Source organism: Chiloscyllium plagiosum, unplaced genomic scaffold (assembly GCF_037043375.1).
Source record: "Chiloscyllium plagiosum isolate Xiang-an unplaced genomic scaffold, Cpla_swu_hap1 HiC_scaffold_30, whole genome shotgun sequence".
Lineage (NCBI taxonomy): Eukaryota > Metazoa > Chordata > Chondrichthyes > Orectolobiformes > Hemiscylliidae > Chiloscyllium > Chiloscyllium plagiosum.
The window spans coordinates 25,254,818-25,281,200 of NW_028270168.1; the positions used below are offsets into that span (position 1 = coordinate 25,254,818).

Genomic DNA, 26,383 nt, shown 5'->3' on the forward strand with positions numbered 1-26,383 from the left:
AGATCTATTTGGATTTCCAGAAGGCCTTTGACAAGGTGCCACACAAGAGGCTGCTAAATAAGATCAGATCCCATCATGTTGGGGACAAGTTACTGGCCTGGATAGAGGATTTGATGACCTGACAGGAACAGAGAATAGGATAAAGGGATCTTTCTCAGGGTGGCAGCCAGTTAAAAATGGAGTTTCTGTCCAGGTCATTGGTGAGGCTACTTACGGAATGCAGAACAACCTTGAATAGCCGGATAATGGATAACATTTTTACGTGACCTTGAGATCTTGTTCGGATAATCCAAAATTCAGATAATTGATGTTCGGATGATCGAGGTTGTTTGTATTGCATTCAGTTCTGGTCTCCCTGCTATAGGAAAGGTGTTGCAAAACTTGAAAGGGTTCAGAAAAGATTTACAAGGATGTTGCTGGGACTGGAGAGTTTGAACAATAGAGAGAAGATGAAAAGACTGGGGGTATTTTCCCTGGAGTGTCAGAGGCTGAGGGTTGACTTTATAGAGCTTTATAAAATCATGAGGGGCATGAATAGGATGAATAGCCAAGGTCTTTTCCTCAGGGTAGGGGAGTCCCAAACCAGAGGGCATAGGTTTAAGACGTGAGGGGAAAGATTTAAAAGGGACGTAGGAGGCAATTTCTTCATGCAGAGGGTGGTGCATGGATGGAAGGAACCATAGAGGTGGTGGAGTCTAGTGCAATATTACTATTTAAAAGGCATCTAGATCGATATATATATATAAGTAGAATTTATAGGTATTTGGGCCAAATGCTGGCAAATGGGACTAGATTAATGGAGAATATCTGGTCAGCATGGATGATTTGGACCAAAGGGTCTGTTTCCATGCTCTGTAACTCTGACTGTATGAGATCTGTGTTGGGACCCCAACTATGCATATTGTACATTTAATGATGTGAACAAAGGAAACAAGGGCATTATTGCTAAATTTACAGATAACGCAAAGATAGATGGAGGGACAGGCAGTCTTGAGGAAGTGGGGAGGCTGCAGAAGGAAGTGAACTGGCTAAGTGTGGGCAAAGAAGTGGCAGATGAGAATACAATGAGGGAAAATATGAAATTTTGAACTTTGGAAAGAAGAATAAAGGTGTAGACTATTTTCTAAATCATGAAAGACTTCAGAAATCTGAAGTACAAAGAGACTTCGGAATCCTAGTTTAGGATTTCTCGTAAGGTTAACATGCAGGTACAATTGGCAGTTAGGAAAGCAAATGCATGGTTAAGTGCTAGTTTTAAGTGGACCACAATACAAGAACAGAAATGTACTGCTGAGGCAGTATAAGGCTCCGGTTAGATCATATTGGAATATTGTGAGCAGTTTTGGGCCCCATATCTAAGGAAGGATGTGCTGGCATTGGAGGGGGATCCAGAGAAGCAATACAAGAATGATCCCAAGTGTGTAGGGCTGACCATATAAGGAGTGGTTGAGGTGTCTGGGTCTGTACTCGGTGTTTAGAAGGATGAGGGGGATCTGATTAAAACTTAGAGAATATTGAGAGGCCAGGATAGAGTGGACGTGGAGAAGCTGTTTCACTTAGTGAGCTTTGAGAAGATTCGTAGCTCCGGTTGAGGTTCTGGATGTAGGTTTGCTCACTGAGCTGGAAGGTTCATTTTCAGATGTTTCGTCACCATACTAGGTAACATTTTCAGTGAGCCTCCGGTCAAAGCACTGCTGATGTTTCCTGCTTTCTATTTGTATGTTTGGGTTGGTGGTGCCATTTCCTGTTTTGATGCCATTTCCTGTTCGTTTTGTCAGGGGTTGGTAAATGGGGTCCAAATCAATGTGTTTGTTGATAGTTCTGGTTGGAATGCCATGCTTCTATGAATTCTCATGCGTGTCTCTGTTTGGCTTGGCCAAGTACATAGATGTTTCACTGGTAGGAGAGATTAGGACCCAACAGCACAGCCTCAGAGTGAAGGGACCACCTTTTAGAACTGAGATGAGAAATTTCTTCAGTCAGAGAGTAGTTAATCTATGGAACTCATGGCTGCAAAAGGTTGTGGAGGCCAAGCATTGAGTGTACATAGTTTCTTGATTGGTAAGGGGCTAAGGGATTACGGGGAGAAGGCTGGAGAAAGGGGTTGAGAAGCAAATCAGCCATTATCGAATGGGGGATCGAACTCGAAAGGCAGAATGGTTGAGGGGGAAAGTGGTTGGACCGGTAGAGACAGAGCATAGAGAAAGAGAGAAAAGACCAACATGAGTATTATTGATAGGGCAGGACAGAAAAGAAACCGAGTCAGTGAAAATGACAGCTGAGAGTAAAGTCGAATGGATAGACTGTCATGACATGACAGGACTGGGTCTGGGGTGGGTAAAAAACATGGCAGGATGGAATCAGGCTCCAGCATTCTTGACCTTGATGTTGAGTCCTCAAGACTTTGGAATCAGGAAACCTCAGCGCAAGCTCAAAGAACAGCATCTCATTTTCAGCTTAGGAACCCTGCAGTCTCTAGGACTCCACATCGAGCTCAATAACTTTTGAGCCTTGTTCTGTCCTTCCACTCTTTTTAACCACCCCCACTCACTGTCCTGTTGTGACATGGGTTGCTTTTAGCACAACTAACCCATTCTCACCTACCCTCAGGCATGTTATCACGTTACATGGATTGCAGTTAGCACAGTTTAACCATTCTCTCCTACTCTCAGCTGTCATTGTCATTTATTCAGCATCTCTTCTGTTTGGCCTGTCAGTAAGCCCTTTGTTTGCCTGCTCCTTTCATATCCGTCTCCATCTATCTGCTCACTTCTCCCATCTCGAACCTTGTTTTCAGCATAACTGTCACTTTTTCCAAACTGCTATTAGTTCTGGTGAAGTCATTGGACTTGAAACATTAACTCTGTTTTGTTTCAGATCTTCAATATCTTCAGGTTTTTTTGCATATCTGGCAAATGGAATCTAATGTGGGAAAATGTGAAATTTTTGGTTTTGTCAAGCAGACTAAAAATTAAGCATATCATCTAAATGGTGAGAGATTGCTGAATACTGAAATGCAGTGTCCTAGTGCATGAGTTGGAAAAAAGTTAGTGTAAAGGTATAGCAAATAATTAGGAAATCTAACAAGTTATTTATTGCAAGGTGAATTGAATACAAGATAAGGAGGTTATATTTCTATTTTACAATGCATTGGTGAGATCGTATTTGAGTATTGTGTATAATATTGGTCTCCTTATTTAAGAAATTATGTAAATGTATTGGAAGCATTTAAGAGAAGATTTACCACACTACTATCTGGAATGAGTGGGATATCTTACAAGGAAATGTTGGACATGCTAAGCTTGCATTTGCTAGGGCTTAGAGCAAGAGGGGATTTTTGGTTTTAGAGTCACGCACCTCAGAAACAGACCCTTCAGCCCAACTCACATCTGCTAACCAGGTTTCCTAAACTGAACTGTTTGGCCCACATCCCACGAAACCTTTCCTATCCATGTATCTGTCCAAATGTTTTAAATTTTGTACTCCCCTCTATCACTTCCTCTGGCAGCTCGTTCCATATACACTTAACTGGCACATAAAAGATCCTCAGAGCAACTTACCCAGGTATTGTCAACGTACTTCCATCTAGATCTAGGGGTCATTTTTTTTAAAGTAAGGATCACCTATTCAAAACAAGAATTCTTTTTTTCAGATAGTCATGAGTCTTTGGTACTCTGTCAAACAACAAAGAAAGCAGAATCTTTAATATTTTTAATACAGAAGTCGTTTTTGGATCAGCAAGGAGATGGAGGGTTCTCAGGAGTAGTTGGAGAAAGTGGAGAAATCAGATTAACGATTTTATTGAATGATGGAGCAGACTTGATGGATCAACTTGCTTACTCCGAATTCATAAGTTCAGAACTCAACTAATGATTCTGTTTGACAGTTCTACAAATGACTGTGTTTTACCTACTTTCTTCTTCCAGAGTTCGTTATTTTGAGAGATGAGAAGTGGGGTGGCTGCAAGACCTATGTGGAATATGATGAACTTGAAAAAGACTTCATTGATCAGGTGAGATTAAATTATACCTCCTGTATACCAATGCTTAACATAAGTTAATTTATTATTCTTCCTCACATTACCTAAGCTCTTGTTTTTAAGGACTGACTTAGAGTCATAGAGATGTACAGCATGGAAACAGACCCTTCGGTCCAACCCGTCCGCGCCGACCAGATATCCAACCCAATCTAGTCCCACCTGCCAGCACCCGGCCCATATCCCTCCAAACCCTTCCTATTCATATACCCATCCAAATGCCTCTTAAATGTTGCAATTGTACCAGCCTCCACCACATCCTCTGGCAGCTCATTCCATACACGTACCACCCTTTGTGTGAAAAAGTTGCCCCTTAGGTCTCTTTCATATCTTTCCCCTGTCACCCCAAACCTATGCCCGCTAGTTCTGGACTCCCCGACTCCAGGGAAAAGACTTTGCCTGTTTACCCTATCCATGCCCCTCATAATTTTGAAACCTCTATAAGGTCACTCCTCAGCCTCCAACGCTCCAGAGAAAACAGCCCCAGCCAGTTCAGCCTCTCCCTACAGCTCAAATCCTCCAACCCTGGCAACATCCTTGTAAATCTTTTCTGAACCCTTTCAAGTTTCACAACATCTTTCTGATAGGAAGGAGACCAGAATTGCACGCAATATTCCAACAGTGGCCTAACCAATGTCCTACAACATGACCTCCCAACTCCTGTACTCAATACTCTGACCAATAAAGGAAAGCATACCAAACGCCGCCTTCACTATCCTATCTACCTGTGACTTCACTTTCAAGGAATTATGAACCTGCACTCCAGGTCTCTTTGTTCAGCAACACTCCCTAGGTCCTTACCATTAAGTGTATAAGTCCTGCTAAGATTTGCTTTCTCAAAATGCAGCACCTCGCATTATTATCTGAATTAAACTCCATCTGCCACTTCTCAGCCCATTGGCCTATCTGGTCCAGATCCTGTTGTAATCTGAGGTAACCCTCTTCGCTGTCCACTACACCTAAACAATTTTGGTGTCATCTGCAACTTACTAACTGTACCTCTTATGCTCGCATCCAAATCATTTATGTAAATGACAAAAAGTAGAGGGCCCAGCACCAATCCTTGTGGCACTCCACTGGTCACAGGCCTCCAGTCTGAAAAACAACCCTCCACCACCACCTCTATCTTCTACCTTTGAGCCAGTTCTGTATCCAAATGGCTAGTTCTCCCTGTATTCCATGAGATCTAACCTTGCTAATCAGTCTCCCATGGGGAACCTTGTCGAACGCCTTACTGAAGTCCATATAGATCACATCTACTGCTCTGCCCTCATCAATCTTCTTTGTTACTTCTTCAAAAAACTCAGTCAAGTTTGTGAGACATGATTTCCCATGCGCAAAGCCATGTGTTTATGAATTTTTATTAACATTCATGACAGAAATGTACATTTTTCCAATAATTCATTTGCAGTCTGCTCATTGATGCCAGTAACAGTTTAACAAGAAATGGAGAATAGCAAGTGAATGTAATCTAGCTTATAAACATTTTAAAAACTGGCTTCTATCAATGTGCAAAAAGGAAGTAATTGGCTAAAATTAATGTGGGCCCTGTAAAGACAAAGTCAGGAGAATATATGAAGGGGGATAGCGAAATGTCAAAAAAGCTAAATTATTACATTTTTTGTTCTGCTTTCACTGAGAAAGGTACAAGAAATCTCCCAGAATTAGATATCCAAGTGGCTATGGTTGAATGCTTCAGAAGAAAATTGGCATCTGTGAGAATTTTGTCCTAGAGAAATTAATTGGGCTGCAAGTTGATAAATCTCCTGCACCTGATGGCTGCTTTAGAGAGTGTTGAAGGCGATGGCTGTAGAGATAGTTGATGAATTAGTGATTAGCTTCCAAAATTCTATAGATTTTGGAATGATTCCCATGGATTGGAAGGTAGAAAATGTTCATAATGAAGGGCTTTTGCCCGAAATGTCAATTCTCCTGCTCCTCGGACATTGCCTGACCTGCTGTGCTTTTCCAGCACCACACGTTCAACTCTAATCTCCAGCATCTGCAGTCCTTACTTTTGTCAGGTAGAAAGTGTCACCCCATTATTTAAGAAGGGAGTAAAAGAGAAAACAGGAAATTATAGAAATGTTAGGAGGGAAATTGCTGGGTCCATTATATTGAATGGGACAAATAGATATTTGGATGATGATGATCTGATTAGGCAGTCATTGGATTTGTGAATTGGAACTCCTGTTTGATGACCTTTATTGGAGTTTTGTTTTGAGGACGGTTCTAAAAAAATTGATAAAGTATAGCCGATGAATGTAGATCTTTGGAAAGCTTTTGATAAAAGTCCCCCACAGAAGGCTGGTTAGAAAAGTCAAAGCACATGGAATAGGAGATAATGCATTAATTTGCTGAGAGAAAGCCGAGAAGAAGAATAAATGGGTTATGCTTGAGTTGGGTAGGTTGTGACTAGTGAGGTACTTGGGCCCCAACTATTCACAACAGTCAATGAATTGGAGTTGGGGACCAAATGCAATATTTGCAGATGGTACAAAGCTAAGTGTGACCATTTGTTGTGAGGAACATGTAAAGGTGCTTCAGGAGGATGTGGAGACACTTAGCAAATGGACTTGAACATGGCAGGTGGGAATATAATGTGGTAAAATGTGACATTATTCATGTTGGTAGGCGAAACAGATATGCAGAGTATTTCTTAAATGGTTTAGAGGTTGGAAAGTGTAGATGCACAAAGGGATCCAGGTGCCCTTGTTGATAAGACACTGAAAGCTCATATATAGATGCAGCAAGCTATTAGGAAGAATAAGAGTTTTAGTCTCAATAAAAAGTGTGTACAGAAGTAGTGAAACCTTGCTTCAATTGTGTAGGATCTTCTTTCGATCACACCTGAAGTACTTAATGCAATTTTTGTCTCCTTTATCTGAGGAAAGATTGTATTTGGATGGAAGGAGTGCAACAAAGATTCACCGTACTTGTTCCGAGGATGGCAAGATTATCATCTGAAGAGAAACTAGGACTGTATTCTCTAGAATTTCAAAGAATAAGAGATGATCACATTGAAACTTAGAAAATATTTAAAGATACTGACATGTTTACTCTGGTTGCAGAGTTTAGTACTGGGGGCACATTTTAAAAATAAGTAAAAATAATTGCTCTTTGGGTCCAAGGCAAGAATTGTTTTTACGTTTGAAGGTGTGAACCTATGGAACCCCAACCAACCAGAATCTTTCAAGTATGTTTAAATTGGAGATTGATAGATTTATGAATACTCAAGATGGGCAGATATATGGGATGGGGTGGGTAAAAAACATTGGGAAGTGTTCAGTTAGCTGTCATTTAAATAGCAAGTTCTGATTGATTGAGTGTTATTTACATTAAACCTGCGTTAGTCATTAGTGAGTGTTACCATTGGTTTAAAACACTTTCTCCTCAGTCTGTTCATCCTGGCGATCTGAAAAACTCTGTTGAAGTTGGCTTGAACAAATTGCTGGATCCAATTAGGAAGAAGTTTCAAACGCCAGAGATGCAAAAATTAACCAGAGCTGCTTATCCTGAACCTACAAAGCATCAAAGTGAGTACTTTTTATCTGAAATAGGGAATTGTCTTTTGTCTTCCTTGATGAAAAGGAAACTAGAACATACTAAACGTGGACTGATTTGATTTAAAAGGAAGGCACTGAAGAATGATGACTTGGAGTCCTAAAACTCTTTTAATGTGGTGAAATGTTTGAAGATATTTCACAGCATTGAGACAAAGTTTTACACAAATCACATTAACACTCATTGGAGCAAATGAACAATATCAATCTTAAGGGTAAAGAGAGAGCTAGAGAGGTGGAAATTTTTTGGTGAGATTGTTCCAGATCTTGAGAGCATAGAAAACTGAAGTTCTCTTCGCTGTTGAAGGAACAAAGTAATTTGAAGATGTGCTAGAGACCAGAATTGGAGAAACAGAGTTTTCAGACATTTATAGAACTATAGAAAGTTAGACATAGGGTGGATATAAGCCAAGGAGGGTTTTGAACACAGGATGAAATTTTTAAATTTGCGCCATTATTGCAGGTGTTGGAGATCAGCAAATACATACTTGGGTGAACAGATTAATAGTTGTATGATCTTTTAAAGATATTGTCTTTTTATGACAAGATCAGATTACAAAGTATGGTGGGTTTTTTTGTCTGGAAAATGTCAAGGTGTGATTAACAACCACAATTGAACCGTAGGGAGTAAATAATGTTATAAGCGAGCTGTAGTAAGGATAATCATTTTTACACATTTGACAAACTTAAATATGGTCAATCTGACACCTTATGCTGAAACAGCAATTCTTGTGCTTTGTAATATGCATTGAGGTTTAAGATAAATGACACAATTGTTACAAAATGACATTGTTACTATATTATCAATGTCACAGAATATAGTGAATCCATTTGAGCATTCCCACAAATTGAAGCTGCGGGATATGCATGTTCCTTGTTCATTCCTTATCTGTTCTTGTAAACTGTTGTCAATTCATTGCATGCATATGCAAAAGAAATTATTCTTTAAAGGAATTAAGCTTAAATTCCAGATGCACAATTGCAAATTCATGCTTTTTTCATTTTTATTTACTTTTCAGAGGGAGTTTCCAAAGGACAAGCTGCTGAGAATGATGAAATTGTACCTTCAAGGCTTGATATTAGAGTTGGTAGAATTATCAGTGTTGACAGGGTAAGTTTGAGACATAGGTAGGAATTAGCTGTGACTAAGTGTGTTTTTTCCTCTGGTATTTCCATCCTGTTAATTAGCTTTATTGCACACTACTTATTTATTTGTCCCGATAAAGATAACGCATTCAACCAATTTTGTGATTGGGGGTGGGAATAACACATCAGTATATGCAAGGCTTTATGAAATAAAAACAAAATTACTGGGAATACCCACCAAATCAAGAACATCTGTGGATAGGAGCAGCATTTCTGTATCATTCCAGGTCAATAAGGCCTTCCATCAGCATATTGATTTGGTCCTTTTTATGACTACTGTGGGATATATGGATATTTTCAGTGGCCATAAATGAACCTAGTAATTCTCAAACAATGAGATGTTGGTGTGATATTGCATAGAAACTGCAAATGAGCAGCACTTCAGAATCCATTCTGTCAAGATTCAGAAGTCTTTTGTCTCACTGTTGCATTATCTCTTTCATCTTAAATGCTTTTACAGCAGGAAATTACAGTGAATTGTTGTCAAAAGCAGAATCATAATTTAGGGCAGATAAAATAGGTGTAACGTCTTTTATTCTATTTGCAATATTTAGATAAAACACATTTTAAATGTAACTGAGGGTATCATGAGTTTGACTTCTAAGGCTTGGCTTCAATGAAAAGTATAATCGGTAATTTCAAACCCAGTTTTCTCAAATTTAAGGGGTCCGCAATCTAAACTGCTCGTAATTTAGCAAGAATTTGCATTTAAATTGACAGTTTGAAGGACAGGTCAGAAGTCGACCCTTGAAGTTGTAATTAATGCATCATGTTGCATTAGGTCATGCTGTATCTTCACTGTGAATTGTGGTTATAATGCCAAGTGTTTAAACAAAGAAAAATTCAGTGACACTAAAATTCATCATATTCTTAAAACAACCAAGTAATCTTGGTTTACACAATAGCTTCTGATTTCAAGTTGATGTATCCTTGCTGGAATCACCAATTCAATTGAAGAAAGATTTGTTGCAAAAGATAAGTTCTGCTAGATGAATGAAACTAATGGAAGATAACCAACGAGTGGCTTCTAGCAACAAATAGAATTCTGTATTAACCATAAAGTGAATACCAATCTAAAGTTTGTACACATTTATCAGTGTCCGTCTGCAAAGGTGCTGCTAGTTTCGCATCTGCCAAAGTTGTTATATCACATGTTATGTTGCACTCCCTGTGGTCTACTTAGAGTAGAGGTCAGGTACACTTGATAATTGTTTTGTTGGCAGAAGAAATCAGAGCATTATTCATCCCCATTGGCTCTTTTCTATCTGTTCAAAAGACAAAGTTAGGTATGGATTTTTTAAAAACCCACCTTTCACTTTCCCTAATCACTGTAGTAATACAGCTAATTTCCTGGATATTTTCCTGATCCTAATGCTTACTCGTTTTGTCTTTTCATGAGTGAGCCCCTCTAATTTCTGTCCAAATGTCTGGAGACAATTTCTACTTTGCAGGCCAGGTGGATCTTAATCAACGTAAAAAGACAGCCGTCTGGAAGTAACTTTGAGAGCTTGTGATAGCATAACACATCACTCTTCAAATCTTGTACAAATCTTAGTTCAGTCTTATCTGCCATTCTGTTTTTGTTTTGTGAAATAAAATAACTGACAATTGTCTGCCTATGACTTCTCTCAATGCAGTCCTAGAGCTCCTAACTTTTTTCCCCCATCCGCTGCTATTTTCAAAGTGGTGTCTGAATTCTGGTATTATTCAACATGGTAGAGTTGAATCTGGTGAAGAGAAAGGCCATTGGTTAAATTCTTCTATTTTCTCTTCCAACTTAAATGTCAGTAACTTTTCTGAATAATCTTCATTGCACTCTACTGTTACACCATTATAATCAATATAATATTTTTATTCCCTCTGACTGTGGTTGTTATGATGTCTGGTCTCCTTAAGGACCTATTACTGCATTCGTATTCCTTCTCATTATACTCATTACTTGCACCCTTGAATTAACTCTTCATCTTTGCTGTCTTCTTGGTGCATGGAGTATTAAGAACACTGTGTTCTATTAGGAAATCTTTGTTAGAAAGATTCTTCCTAATCAATACTGTCTGCAAGTGAAATACCTTCAAGTCTTCCCTAAAGACTTTTCACATGCCTTTCCCAGGAGCTTACTACTCGATACTATATTGCCTACCCTGAACAATCTTCAGACTTTTGAAACTTAAGCCTTAATTACTATCTCTTAGAAATCCTACAGTGCAGAAGAGAGGCTATTCAGCCTATTGAGTCTGCATTGACCCTCCAAAGAGCATCCTATCCAATCCCCATATTAATCTAGCTAATGCACCTAAACTGCACATCCCTGGACACTATGGGCAATTTAGCATAGCCACTCCACCTAACCAGCTCACCTTAGGACTGTGGGAGGAAATCGGAGTACCCAGAGGAAACCCACACATATATGAGGAGAATGTGCAAAATCAACACTGGCAGTGACCCAAGGTTGGAATCGAACCCAGTTCCCTGGTACTGTGAGGCAGCAGTGCTCGCCACTCTGCCACCAAGACACTAGGTCAGCTTCAGATATCTGGTGAGCATGGACAAGTTGGACCAAAGTGTCTGTTTCCGTACCGTACGATTCTATCTCTTGAATTACCTTTAAAAAAATGGAATGGGGAGAAAATGAATGCAATTGTTAAGAAGTGAACTTATTTTAATTTTGTTTACCACAGCACCCTGATGCTGACAGTCTGTATGTAGAGAAGGTGGATGTTGGAGAAGCCCAGCCACGAACAGTTGTCAGTGGGTTAGTGCAATACGTTCCTGTCGAGGAGCTGCAGAATCGTGACGTCGTATTGTTGTGTAATTTGAAACCACAGAAGATGCGAGGAATTGAGTCTCAAGCCATGTTGCTTTGTGCGTCAACGTAAGTTGATAGATTAGTAATTAAGAGTCCTAGAGCAAGTTTTGGCCATTGCAGAATAATGTTTTGATAAATAAAGAATCAACGTCTAAATAAAATTTTCCAAGTTCACTAGGGCCAGAAATGCTAATGATGGACTGACATTTTATATTGTGGATCTCCAACTGTCAGATTTTCAGAGCATAGTATTATAAACAATCTCACAACATTAATATTCTAATTATGGATTGGTAACCCTACACAAAAATATTATATAAATTCAAATTTTTACATTATCTTATGTTACACTTTTGCAATCAGCACTCTCCAATTAGTTATTTTCAGATCAGAAATATTATCAGTGGACTTGATAAAAATGAAAGCACTATGAATCAAGAGATGTGTCAATGTTTACACACCTTTGTTCGGATCCAGTGATGTTATCAGTTCCACAAGTGAAATGTTAAAATATTACTTTGACATAAGTAAACCAAATAACCAAGGCATTAATGTAAACCTAGATATGTACATGTTGTTTATTCCATTGCTTTGATGAATATTTGATATTAGCTTGTATTGTAGCGTGGTTGTGAACCAATGTAGGATGTTTTCAAACTAACAGGAAATACTTTTTTTAAACTTACTCTGGGCAATCATCACAAATTTTCCTTTTGAATATTCTGGATGCAGTATCTTAAGTGGCACATTGGCTCAGTGATTAGCACTGCTGCCTCAGAACACCAGGGTCCCAGGTTCAATTCCAGCCTCAGGCATCTATCTGCGTGGGTTTCCTCCGGGTGCTCCGGTTTCCTCCTACAGTCCAAAGATGTGCAGGTCAGGTGAATTGCTGTACTAAATTGCCCATAGTATTAGGTGCATTTGTCCGAGGGAAATGGGTCTGGGTCAGTGTGGACTTGTTGGGCCGGAGGGCCTGTTTCCACGCTGTAGGGAATCTTAAAAAAAAACTTAAAATTCTAATTTCCAGAGGGTAATCTCTATTAAGCAAGATTGCTTGCTCTTGTAGATTTCTAAACTGCTGTCTAATTGCCAGGAATTGTGACCTGATGCTATATTGCCTACCCCAAGCAATCTTCAGATTTTTGAAACCTAACCCTGTAATCACTATCTCATAGAATCCTTACAATACAGATAAAGGCCATTCGGCCCATCAAATCTACACTGATCCTTCAAACAGCATCCCGTCCTATCCACATATTAACCTAGCTAATCCATGTATAGAGTGGTTGATACTCCCATTGCCCATGTTTAAAGCTATAATGCATTCTATTATCTCTGTTCAAACTTGGATCCTGCTTAAAGATCTCTTGTACTAAGTTCATCCCTAGGTGATGAAGAGTTCTAAGATATACTTTTAGATAGTGGGTGTAACTTGTTTACTTGCTAGGTGTTTGCCAAGTTTACCTTGATGGAAACAAAGCCCATGACAAAATATTTTTCCCATTGCCGGATAACAGTTTGGCATAATAATAACTTTACGAAGAGAATGGGGCTTCTTATAGGCTGTCAGTGCCTCACTGTATATAAAAATCCTGAAATGGTCATTTGTTTAGCTTTTATTGATGCTATGCTGCCCATGTACTTCTGAGATTAAAGTATTAACACTCCTGCTGAGTGTACACATCCAATTCCTTTTTGGCTGATTTTAGTTATTTCAATTAACCTGTTCAGATGTGTTATTACACACCTCTGGGACAAGTAGGACTTGAACCCAGACCTCCAGACCCAGAAATAGGGATATTACTCCCACTCTGCCACAAGAGGTCCCATCGCTTTAATATTTGCTCATTTACTTCTGAAGCATTCTGACTGAATAGGTCTTTATAGTTAGCAATTTTATAAGTTCCAATTCTGTCTTTAGTCTGTTTTGAAATGAATTTTAGTCAAGAAATTTCAACTGGGGGGAATTGATTTTGGAATGAGTTGTCCTTTGAAACTGATGTGTATCTGGTAGTGCTGCAACTTTGATACAGCGTATAGTCTTGTAAATTCTATCAGTTTCTGAGAGAATTCACTGATCTGTTTTCTGTAGCCTTCCTTCAGCTTCATTTACTTGGGCAGCATCTTGGCAGTGCGTTTATTGATGGAAATATATTCAGCCTTATGAATGTAGAACAGTCCAAAAACTTCACAATGAATGGAGGTGCAAAGAAGGAATAAATCTGAGGTGTTTGCAATCAGAACAGCCAGTTAGACTATAGTGACTTTTTGCAGTTCTAAACTTTCCTGTATAATATATATGACAGCTTTTATTTTAACTGCTCTGCAATCTTTAAGGTTTCTAGTTGGATCTCATTTATTACTTGTTATCTTGTTGCTGAGTCTTTTTTTTATTCTTCTGAAGTGAATAGAACAGTGCTAACCCTTGTGGTAAGGACATGAACTAATATATAGCAGCATTCCTATTCCTCAGTAAATGACTGTACTTCTTTTATGATCCCAAACAGTAAGTTGGCAGTAGTTGATCCCAACTGCTACTTCCTGGTCCTGGTGTTCATTTACTTTCATCAGTATTTTCTGGGTAGCCAGAGCTGATGCTTTTCTCCTCGCAGCTCAGGAAACTCAAGCTTATGTTCCTCTCAATCCACCGTACAGTTCAAACATGGAAGCATTAGGTGTGTATCCCTCAATGTATTTTCACTCGGAGCCACTAGAGACTTAGTGAGAGGCTACAGGCAGTGTGTCCCAAATCGGAAATGCTCGGTACTTCAGTTTTGCCCTCCCTTCAGTCATCCTTAGGTCCAGAATGCATTTATCCCAACAATACTAACATGGGTTAGGCAAAAAAAAAGGCCCCCAGTATTTTGCTTTTCTTCCCCCTCAATCCTCTCATTATCTTAAATCACCCAGTCTAAATGCAGGTATAGTGGTTTCTCCCAAAATGTATCCTCCTCTTGAGTTGCATCTGTTTGTGCTCTCAGCAAACCACAATATGGGTCTTCCCCTTCCTGATTCTTCTGAGTGTTATATATCTGAGTGTTCAGCACCAACCCAAGAAGACAAAAGTGCTTAAACATTGCAATTAAAGCTCTCCTACCTTGTTACAGTACATGTGCGTACTTGCACCTGCAGCAGGTGCAAGAGCTTCACTCTGTTCTCTCTCAGGAGACACCTAAGAAATCCCTTGGCTATGTGAGGAAAAAGGAGTCTTGCCATCAGGGTTTTCCCTTTTTGTTCTCCTAGTTCGTAATTGGAACTTGAGCATTTCCCCAGAGTAATGGAAAATCTAGCCCAAAATGTAACTAACAGCATGAGCAACCATCATTAATTGCATTCAAATCAATCGCTATGTTCATTGGTAGTCAATAGGGAATAGGTAGTGAGGGCTCCACTGCTGAAGGATACCCATTATCCTCTCAAAGAACTGCCTGTTAGCAATGATGTTCAGATGGAACTCGACTATCATAATCTCGATGACCACACAACCTGCTGTTAATATTTAGGTTCTTAACTGAAGAATATTCACTCAGATAAGGTAGCAGAGCTATTCCAGTGCTAGCAGGCAGTATTCTAACAGTAACCAGAATTAAGAGTGAGGGAACGCTCATGGGATTCTCCATATCTGTTGCGTTCATCTGTGCCTCTACAATAGACAATCTGTGTTAATTGAACTCAGTCGTTTTATGGTGAATATTCTAAGTTTGCAAACTCTTACATTGTAAATCGTTACAACTGTTGGCATTGGTGTAAGCTAATTAAAGTGCTGCAGATGGATGACAAGGTTACCCAGAAGGATTTAAAGAAACCTTGACAAAATTAAATTTCTGAATCTTGTTTTAGGATGATAGTAAATATGAAAAAAAAGAGATAATGAACAGAAATGTAAATGCTGAGGCGCACATTTTTAATTTGGCATTGCTGTTCAGTGATGTTTGTGCTTCTTGTTATTACAGAGAAGGAGAAAAACGTAAAGTGGAGCCATTAAATCCTCCAGAAGGTTCTTCCCCAGGAGAGCGTGTGTTTATAGTAGGATTTGAAAATGGTACAGCAGATGATGAATTAAAACCAAAAAAGAAAGTATTTGAAAAATTACAGGTAATACTTGAAACAGGAAACTACTGAAAGACTTATCCAAAACAGCAAAAAGCATATTTTTGTTGCACGTTGTTTGTACCTAGCATTCCTTCCGAGCTGTGAACAATGAGCTTGCTTTAGGATTTAAGTATTTTAAAAATTTGTTTCCGTTTATCCCAAGATGTTGGAAAGGTTACTTCTATTTACCTCCCAGAATCAGTGCATGGTAGAAGGAGACCATTTGGCTCATTGTGCTTGTACTGGCTCTTTGAACAAACTTAACTTAGTTATGTGCTGCTTATCTTAATTTTTCCAGTCGCACATTGCCCATTGGGCTACTACATTTGTCCAATATCATCTCTTTCACTGCAGCCCACATGGTGTCCTGTTCTTAGAAGTCCAACATAACTACTTTGACCAGTCACACCCGCACCAATCAACCACGCCACCCCGTGGCCCAACATTTCAACTTCCCCTCCCACTCTGTCGAGGACATGGAGGTCCTGGGCCTCCTTCACCGCCGCTCCCTCACCACCGGACACCTGGAGGAAGAACGCCTCATCTTCCACCTCGGAACACTTCAACCCCAGGGCATCAATGTGGACTTCAACAGTTTCCTCATTTCCCCTTCCCCCACCTCACCCTAGTTCCAAACTTCCAGCTCAGCACTGTCCCCATGACTTGTCCTACCTGCCTATCTTCTTTTCCACCTATCCACTCCACCCTCCCCCCGCCCCCGACCTATCACCTTCATCCCCTCCCCCACTCACCTATTGTACTCCATGCTACTTTCTCCCCACCCCCACCCTCCTCTAGCTTATTTCTCCACGCTTCAGGCTCTCTGCCTTTATTCCTGATGCAGGGCTTTTGGTTGAAACGTCGATTTTACTGCTCCTCGGATGCTGCCTGAACTGCTGTGCTCTTCCAGCACCACTAATCCAGAATCTGGTTTCCAGCATCTGCAGTCATTGTTTTTACCTGCCTTTTTTTCTGTCTGGTAGTATCCATTTTATTGCCACAGTGGCAGGCATTCAAAGCCAAACAGTTGAACGCAGGTATCATGCACCACTTCAGTATCATAACAGGTGTAGGGCATTGCTGCATGCTCTCATTCCTTTTCCTCGTGGTTAATGTTTTCATTGTAAGGAAGGTGATGGTGGGTACAGACTTTAGCTTTCCATAACAGCACCCACCAGATGTGGCACCCTACTGGCCAAGGAATTAAACACAGCCACATACATAACAAAACATCAACTGTCTGCATTCAGCAACATAGCATTGAAGCATTGTCCAGTTTCCCTCTTTAGGAAGCATTATCCCTCAGGAAAGTAATGAAGAGATCAATGTTCGCACACGAATCTGCAAGGCAGCATCTATTTTTCCAGTGGCTCCTTATGATCTGGCCATTCAGTACCATCAATATGTCAAGAAGTTGTGACTCCACACATCTGTGGTAATATCAGCAGCTAGCAAGAAGCAGAAAAGACCAAAGGTATCACATAAGTAGGAAATCATTCACTAGCACTCCCTTTTTTAAGATCCTGGGCATCATGTGGAAAAACATCACCAAAAAGGAAGTGTTGCAGAGGATTGGGCAGAGGCAGCTACAGGACATCATGATGGAGAACAGGCCAATTCAGGCAGCACGATTCCATTCCCTCGAGACATGAGTCCTGCCAAAAAGAAAAGGCATAGTAAGAAGTAAATTCATATGGCATGAATTATTGTTTTGTGTTCAGGGTGGAGGTGTTTATCCTTAGACCATTTTTACCCCTCATGGCAGTAGCAACATTTCATGGATCTGAATAGATACAGATCACTGACCCTATTCAGTTCCTCACCAAGGAGCTTTCAACCCGAGGGTGTACATTCTGAGTTAAGTGATGTTCTGTGCGTATAGACTACCCATACTGCCATTCTAGAACAAAGTGGATGTTGTGGTCTGTTGGGTACAACTATATCCAAATCTTAAACATGGACCTGTAGTATCAGGCTAATACCACTAATTCCTAATACCACTTTTCTATCAATCCAGCATCATAGCTAATTAGCTCCTTCCATAATACTTTTAGGCTACTGTATACATAATATTTGTAAGCTACTGCTACTGTAACACGAATGAGAAAAGGATTTGGAAGATTACAGGTCTAATGCTTCACCTGCAGAGTAATATGCTATACCTCAGAAACAGAATTGTGCATTGACAGCAACTATAGAAGACAGAAAGTTACATTGGGAATGAAGGGCAGACCGCTGCATCTGTGGAAGAAAAGTTGACAATCAGATGAACAGGCCTGGAAGATGCCCAAACCACAACATGCTGCAGGCAGCTAAATTGGATGGATAGTAGGACTTCTGCCCTTCACTGCGGTAAATCCACCAACACCTCCAACCCCTGCAAAGAGAGCACTCCTTCCTTCTCACCGTTTTAAACACTTATAAAAATAGCAAAACATCTGCTTCCATGTATCTGCCCACAACTGTTTTACAGAATGATTGGGCTCAGTTCAGCTTCTAACACACTCAGTCGATATCTTATTTATTTGTGTGTGTTTACGCACTGACTGTTATAGAAGTAAGCTTGGAGGTGGGTGAGAGAATGCTGGGTCAGCCACCTTACCTATATTACAGGGGAACCTCGAATATCCGAATGAAATGGGCGGTCACTATTTCGTTCGGTTAATCCATTAAATGGCTTTCCAATGGGGCTCGGAGTTTTTAAAGTCTGCTCCCTGTTCAGGAGACAGCAGCTGCCCAGTGCGCTAACTCCCGCACTCCCACTCCTGTCCAACACCAACCTGTCCAAACCGCACCTGCCCTCCCCCCGCCACACCTTCCAACACCGCTGCCAACTCCCACCCCACCTCTGTGGGGCAGCCGGACTGGACACAAACAGCAAGTCTAATGCTGCTACTGCTGCGTTTTGTGGGGTAAGTCTCCAAATAGCGTGCGCGCGCACTCAGACGGCCACAAGACAAACGCGCGCACACACACAACCATACACCACACTACTTTTTACTGCAACTTTTTGGCAGGTTCCACATTTGTCCTGTACAGGACAATATTGAAGAGATTATCTGGGGAAGGGTGGGGTGGTTTAGAGTACACCCCTCTGTAGAATTCCAAAGAAAGTGTGGGGAGAGAGAGAGCGCGGTAGGTTAGTCATCATTTGGAGACGGTGCCTGTTTAATCACTAAACAAAAGACGTGATCAGTGTTGGAAACACGTCTTTGACATAATGTTTCTGTCGGGACCTCGAGATCTCCTTCGGGTAATCGATTTTTGGATAATTGGTATTCGGATAATCGAAGTTCCTCTGTACATGCCACTCTGCTGGAAACCTAACAAACCCAGAACAGCTTGGAATAGAATATTGCAAACGTGAAGATGGCGCAGAAGGATACTATGTGATCCACCCTAGTTAATCACACTATCAGAGTGATCAAACATGAATCTTATTCTTCCTTGTTCTCTTCATCACTTCGTTCCTTCTGCTTTTTGAATATTTTATTCAATTACCCTTCAAATAAGCAAATGATTTTTTGCCTCAAATATAAATGTATGTATAAATTAAATGATGTTTAAAATAATGTACTAAGATTAATACTTGTTTTATTTGCAGGCTGATTTCAAGATCTCTGATGACTGTATAGCCCAGTGGCAGCAGAAGAATTTTATGACCAAACTTGGCGTCATAACATGTAAATCATTGAAAGGCGGAAGTATAAGTTAGCTTAGAAGGACTACATAGGAGTGCAAGAATGGTTTTTCTTTAAATATCAAATCTTCACTTCCATGACCTGTACAATAGGAATATTATTGCATTCAATTCTCAATGAATTACACTTGAACTATGTTGAATTCTGCAGTTGGGGATAGCATAAAACAACAAAATATGCAGAAAATGGTTGATGGTTCTTAATTTTGGAAAAAAATCAGGCATTAATGAATAATGTTCTGGACGTAATGTTACAGAATCATTTTAAAGCTTAACACTGCGTTATGACACATTTATTTAAATTGTTTCATCCTTATAAGATTTCTGGGATAACTGGGCATTTTAGCTATAATAATAGCTTCCTTGGTGTCTCTTGTGCTGTAGGGAAATCTGATAATATGACAAACATTCTCGGGTGACTAGATTTTACACGTATTATTCTGATTGCAAAACGTTTTGCATTACAGCACCATCCAGTAACCTCAAAACTGAAAGCTTGCATTGTTAAAGGTCAAGGGCAAAAAGCAGTGACATTCTTTAACTGCTCCCTGAAACTTCTCTCAGAATAAACACATCATACATTTTCTAGTTTCTTTGGGGGATTTGTGAAGCATTCCAGCTGTTTATCAATTGTTTTAATTCAAAAAGATAATTGTGTACACTGAACCTCAAATTGTACTTCAGTTTTAATCTGCCAATAATTAAATATTCTTTCACATATAATTTAATATTCAATTAAGCCAACTAAATTTATTTGTCTGTCCAAAAAGACACTTATTAAGTTTGGAACATTCTGATTAGGTTGTACTTTCCAGGAAACTCAAAAATCTTAATGTGTACTGAATTGCTCAACATCATTGATTCAGGCCTTGAATCAGAGCTTCTTTAAATGCCACCTTGTGATTTTTTTCCTTTGTGTCAGTTTGCCCACATTAGCCACTTTGTGAGTGACTTGAGGCATTATATTAAAGTTGATGTTGATTGTAAGTTATAATGTGTCAAGTTCCACAATTCTTATTTTGGCTGTAATTAAGAATCTTGTGACACAGAAGAAGGAATCCAATGGCTCAGTGTGCCTATCCTGGTAAGAGATATCCAATTAATCTAACTTCTTTGTTCTTTCCAATAGCTCTGTGAGTTGTTCCTTGAATATTATAAGCCAGAAACATTCTTTTCAGCATTACATTGATCAGACTGGTATAACCAGCAGCTTGAAGCTTGACTTTGCCGCTGCACTTCTGTCAAGGCTGGCTATTTGACTTCTAAGCTGAGTAAGGTAGAATAGTTACATCTTTGTTTGTTGTAATTTGTGATGGAGTCAACTGTTCTGCTAATTGTCCAAATAATGGAGTAATGATGTGCTGCTGTCGAGTAACTGATGCAAATATATTCTGTTCCTTAAAGGAATGATTTATTTAGTCAGGCGCAATTATATGTTTAACTCTAGAAATCAGCAAGTTGATTTGGTCCTTTTTGGAAAAACTGAGAACCCCAAAGCTCCAGTTACTGCCGAGTAAATTGGTTAGACTGCACTTTGCATCAGATCGGGTGCTAAGGTACATCAGTTGTAGTTGATATTAGTATTTTCTGGCTGAGGAAGGGATTAAGAAAGGTCAGTCAAAATTATTTTCTGCTAGTAACTAACTGGATACTTTATTTAAGTATACCTTAAATAGATACCACAGGAGGGCAGAAGTTTAGTCTTATTGGCTTCAAGACTCCATTGACAACCAGAGCTAGTATAGAGGAAGGTAGCCCTTTGGGTGGGGTTATGATGCTGGCTATGGAACAATATCCCAAAAGAGGCTCCTTTGTGATTGGGGGGGTGTGGGGGGGGAAGAAGTAAAGTAATATATTCAGTGCGGTTTTAAACAATAATTACAGTTTTTAAAAAAAATGCTGTCTATCATACTGAGATTTTATGCACAACTCCGAGAGAATAGACAAAGTCAGTTGACAATGGAAATGAAACACATGTAAATGGCAAATTATTTAAAATGTAAACTAATCTTCATTGAAGTGCTGTCTAAGTATTAATACTCGGGGAAATACCTAACTGAAAATATCCTTCATCTTGTGCCCACTTCCTTTCAAGTGCAAACTTGATTTGAATCTTAAACTCTGTTTTTGAGCATATTAAATCTGGTAGTTTTATTAGGTTACCACACTGCTGATGGGTATCATGTCAGACAAATGCCAAGTGAAGCAGCTAATCTATAAATCTGTGCTACTGGTTCAGCTAAATATATTTTGGAATTGTGAACCTCACCAATTTGCCAAATTGTTAGGGAATGAGATGTAACATACATAAATAAAAGGAATGGTAAAATACTCATCAGTTTGTTGGTTTTATTTGTCGTTTCTCTAATCAAATATGTGTAAACAGTGATATGGAGGTGCTGGTGTTGGACTGGGGTGTACAAAGTTAAAAATCTCACACCAGGTTATAGTCCAACAGGTTTATATGGAAGCACTAGCTTCCAGAACACTGCTCCTTCATCAGGTAGTGACTTGGGAGAAATGGAAATGCTCACTATTAATGCAGCCAACTCTCAACAGATTCTTTTGGCCCATCAAATATGGTGAATTCCTCTAAGAATTCAGGCTGTTGATCCTTGGGTGAGTTCACACTCAGTGCACATAATCACAATATAAGTTTACTAAATAATGACATGAATTGAAAATCAGTGCAGCGAAGTAATAAAGAATGGAACCAAGAAATGGAGATGTGGGTTTTCTTCATTTGAAATACTACAATGCATCTAAATTAATCTTAGCTTCCAAGTATTAATGCAAACTAATTAGAAACATGCTTCAGTTGTTAAGTGAAATTTGGGTCGTGTACCCTGACTAGACTTGACCAGTTTGCAGTAGTTTTTTTAAAATTCTGGCACATTACACGATGAGATAGACAAAGCAGACAGGAGTTCAGGGAAGGTCCAACACTACTTTATTCAGCATGTTATGGACTAGGCCAGACCATTCAAAACATTCTTAAGCAGGCAGCCAAGACCATAATTTGTTTCAGTAAGTGTACAGCGAGGCTGATTACCAGGTTTAAAACAGACACAACATTTATTCATAAAATTACACAATGAAACACTTAAGAACAGAATAAAAAACCCCTACAGAACTCATTCTATCCAAACATACACAACAGTCCCAATAAGCAAACTCTTTAAAAGCCAGTATAAATGGAACACATGCTTACAGGTTGAAGTTGAAGGGCAGAAAGAGAGAGAGTCTCCATACAGCTCATTGTTGAACTCCTAACCAGTTCAGGACTGAACTAAACTGCTCAGCTAGAGAGCTGACCATTCCCCTTTTATTATACAGGTCACATCTAAAACATGATCACTTTGACCTCAAATCTCATCTGTTTACATATAAACAAAAGGCCTCTCAAAATCCTTTCCATCTCTGTACCAAACCAGACTGATTGGAGCCCGGCATGGTTTATTACCCCTCTGAAAAAGAAACCAAGGAACAGCTTTTACAAAGAAAAGGACTAGCTTTGTGACAAACACTACTTTAAGGAAAAACAATATTTATCAGACTCTATTATTGTATTTTAATTAAATTCTGTCAAATGCTATCAAGTTCTTTACAGGACTCTTAAGACTTTAATCTCGAAGTAAACAGCCTCAAATCTACACTATCTATCTACTGGCATATGCTTCTGAGGAAATGCTGCACCCTATTCACTGTACCTACCGCTCTGTATAAACTCTGTCTGAAAGGACTGGTAATATCCTTTCAAAAGCAATAGGTTGTTCTGTGATCTTTGAGTTTTGGCTAATGTTTAAAATCTACAGTTGTTGATTTGGGCTTCCCCTCTTGTCGAGGGCTGGATCTGGTCTTTGGATATTCTCACTGCGATGGTATTTCTGGAGACACAGTTGAAGAAGGTGCATAAAACCAATGCCAGCTGGGGCTCCAGGTTATCACTTATAACCCCCTATTTGCACCCTTCTCAAAGATTCTGTGGCACACATCCAGTGCTAGCATCAGGTGGGGATAAGAATGAGGTGACTGCTTTCCATATTTGGAGGTTGCAGAACATGATTTAGAATCTTCAACTGTCAGATGCTATTTTTGTCACACTATGCCTCTGGCCTCCTGAGCTATTTGCCACTAAGTCTGCCTAGCATTCTTCTAACAAAGCAGATTTCTTTTTTTTATTTCTTTACTGCCACACTACCGCCTAGCTGTGGTAGTGCTTATATTTTCCCCAGCACCTCAGGTGTGTGTGCAGGTGTGAGGCAGTGAAAGACAACAGGTGTACAAATCTTTATTCCCACCACCAGGAAGAAAGGAAACACCCGAGTGGCCAGTGACAAGCAATGCCGTTCACATCAAAGGGCAATGCTGTGTGATCAAACAGTAAAGGGGAGGGCAGGGATTAAATCAAAATAGAGTTGGAGGGGAAATAATACACTCCACTCCCTGCGGTGCCGACCTTTCCCTGAAAATCTCGAGGGTGTTGGTGGACACCCAGACTCTGACAACTGCGGAAGAGGGGCAGGAAATTGGCCATAATGATCCCCTCCACGGCCCGCTGCCTGGACCTGTTTATGGCCAGGCCCAGGAGCAGACCCACAAGGAGGTCCGCTGACCTACCTCCATCCTCCACGCTGGTGCCCAAAGATCAGGAGCGTGGGACTGTAGTGCAACCAAAAACAGAGGACAAGATATTTTAAGAAAATCAAAAGGGAGGGCAAGCACCCACGCCCAACATATACATGGTCCATGGACTCCACAACACCACAGAACAAGCAGTTGGGCTAGGAGTCCATGAACCACTACAATATGCGGTTGCAGGGGACTGCTTCATGCAGCACTCTACACCCCAGATCCCTGAGAGAAGGGGGGAGGACTCCCACGCAGAGAGCCCTCCATTGGGGATCTCCAACAAAGCAGCTTCATTGGGTGCGTGAATAATGTGGTCATTAGCACCTGGTCAGGCTGTTCAGGCCTATCTGGTTTCAACAGGAAGTTGATTGTCGTAGGCCTGGCTGCATAAATACTATCTCTTACAGCTCTGCAGTTTGCAATTTGCAGAGTCCAGCTAGATTTAAACTTGGCATCCACATTTCAAGTTTTTATCCATGCTCATGAAAAATGTCAATATTTCCACAATCATCCTGAGGTTATGGGTCATCTGACTATGTTTCAAATTATCTGTTAGTGTTTTCAATTTTAGGAATGGTACAAATTGCTTCCCTACTGTAAATTTATATAGTTCACATTATTAAATATGGTTCAAATTGAATGCTTTGAACTTGATGCATTTGTTTTCAAGTTGTTGAAACGGTGGCACAGTGGTTAGCACTGCTGCCTCACAGCGGCGGGAGACCCGGGTTCAATTCCCGCCTCAGGCGACTGACTGTGTGGAGTTTGCACGTTCTCCCTGTGTCTGCGTGGGTTTCCTCCGGGTGCTCCGGTTTCCTCCCACAATCCAAAGATGTGCAAGTCAGGTGAATTGGCCATGCTAAATTGCCCGTAGTGTTAGGTAAAGGGGTAAATGTAGGGGTATGGGTGGGCTGCGCTTCGGCGGGTCGGTGTGGACTTGTTGGGCCGAAGGGCCTGTTTCCACACTGTAATGTAATCTAATCTAATCTAAATGTGCAAATTGGCTTTGAAGTTGCTACCTGTTCATGACTTTCTATTTGCCAGAAGTTGAAAATGATTTTCTGGTGATCAAGTCATCATTGTCATATGTTTATAAAAGGAAAAAGAGTCAAAATCACTGTACTGGCCACACCAGGAATTGATTGGTTGAAATTCCACTATAAGTTGTGAAATTCAATTCAATATAAATAAAAGGTAAAGAATGTATTGGGAATTTCCATGGCGAGACAGCAGTATTACCACTGACTAGAAAGTCTTAAGAGGCACAGATGCTCCCTTGAGGGTTCCCTGGCAGAAGTGAAAGAAATGCTTATCTGACATGGCCTTTAATGCAAGTAAGTTGCTTAGTAGGCATGCTGAATTCAGTTAGATATATGTAGCATTATCTCCAAATTTATCAGTCTTTTATCTCAGTTCAGTGGCCACACATCCTGAAGCCTGGTAACTTCGGCTGGCTCAGAACAAAAATATGGCACAAATCCATGTTACTTAAATCAAATGTGGAGTTGTCTCTTTAGAAGGAGCTAGTAACTTCCTCTCTATCTTACCATGGGCAGCATAGGGTCTGGGTTTCAACTTCTAATGCTTTTAACATCTCACCATCTGGCTCAAACTTACTTGTTTTGGGGGCTTGAATATCCTAATGAAGTATTTTCTTGGGATACCTTTCCAACAGTTACCATCTTCTGAAGAAGGGTTACAGGACCCAAAACGTAACACTGTCTGCAGATGCTGCCAGACCTACTGAGTTATTCCAGCAATTTCTGTTTTTGTTTCTGATTTCCAGCATCCAGAATTCTTTGTTTTATTTAGCATGGCAGTATCATTGTGGTATGTGGAGCAAGTGAAAGCCACACTTAACATTGTATGATTTGGCATTTGAGGTGCTATGAGGCATCAATAGTAATTTCATTACTGCCATCAACATGTTGGTCGTTACAGTTGATTAGATAATTTAGCTTAATCAATATCGGGGTTAGGACTGGGTGTAATAGGAATAGTTTATCTCTGAATCAGTCGGTTAATGGAATATTCACCACTGGTGTGGATAAATGTAGTGAAACATTCAAGAAGCTAAAGCTAAGAGAGTGTCTAAGTACACAGTCATGACCAAGTGATTAGAGTGATGGATTAGAAGTCAATTGGTATTATCCCAGCATATGTTCAAATCCTGCAGCTTAGTGTCCATGTTTTCAGGGCTCTTGTGCAGTAGTAGTGTTCTTACTCCTGGACTGGGAGGCCCGGGTTGAAGTCCCACCTGCTCCAGCAGTGTGCAATAACATCTATGAACAGGTTGATTAGAAAAATAGCTGCCTGCTTGATTGACACCACTATCCATAATCAATATCCCCTCCTGTACTGGTATTATAATATAATAATATTCTAATAACATGCATGCACTCCAACAG

At 40.0% G+C, this 26,383-nt stretch overlaps 1 protein-coding gene across 1 annotated transcript in view; it reads left to right on the plus strand.

The window, feature by feature from the left end:
- yars1 (tyrosyl-tRNA synthetase 1) overlaps positions 1-21,678 on the plus strand; it is a 42,366-nt gene extending 20,688 nt beyond the window's left edge. Inside the window, exons 9-14 of the mRNA XM_043717633.2 lie at positions 3,927-4,012; positions 7,434-7,572; positions 8,619-8,710; positions 11,424-11,617; positions 15,505-15,646; positions 19,248-21,678. Of these exons, the coding sequence (XP_043573568.1) occupies positions 3,927-4,012; positions 7,434-7,572; positions 8,619-8,710; positions 11,424-11,617; positions 15,505-15,646; positions 19,248-19,358 (764 nt within the window). The 3' untranslated portion in view covers positions 19,359-21,678. The remainder of the gene's footprint in view (positions 1-3,926; positions 4,013-7,433; positions 7,573-8,618; positions 8,711-11,423; positions 11,618-15,504; positions 15,647-19,247) is intronic.
- Positions 21,679-26,383: the final 4,705 nt, after the last annotated feature.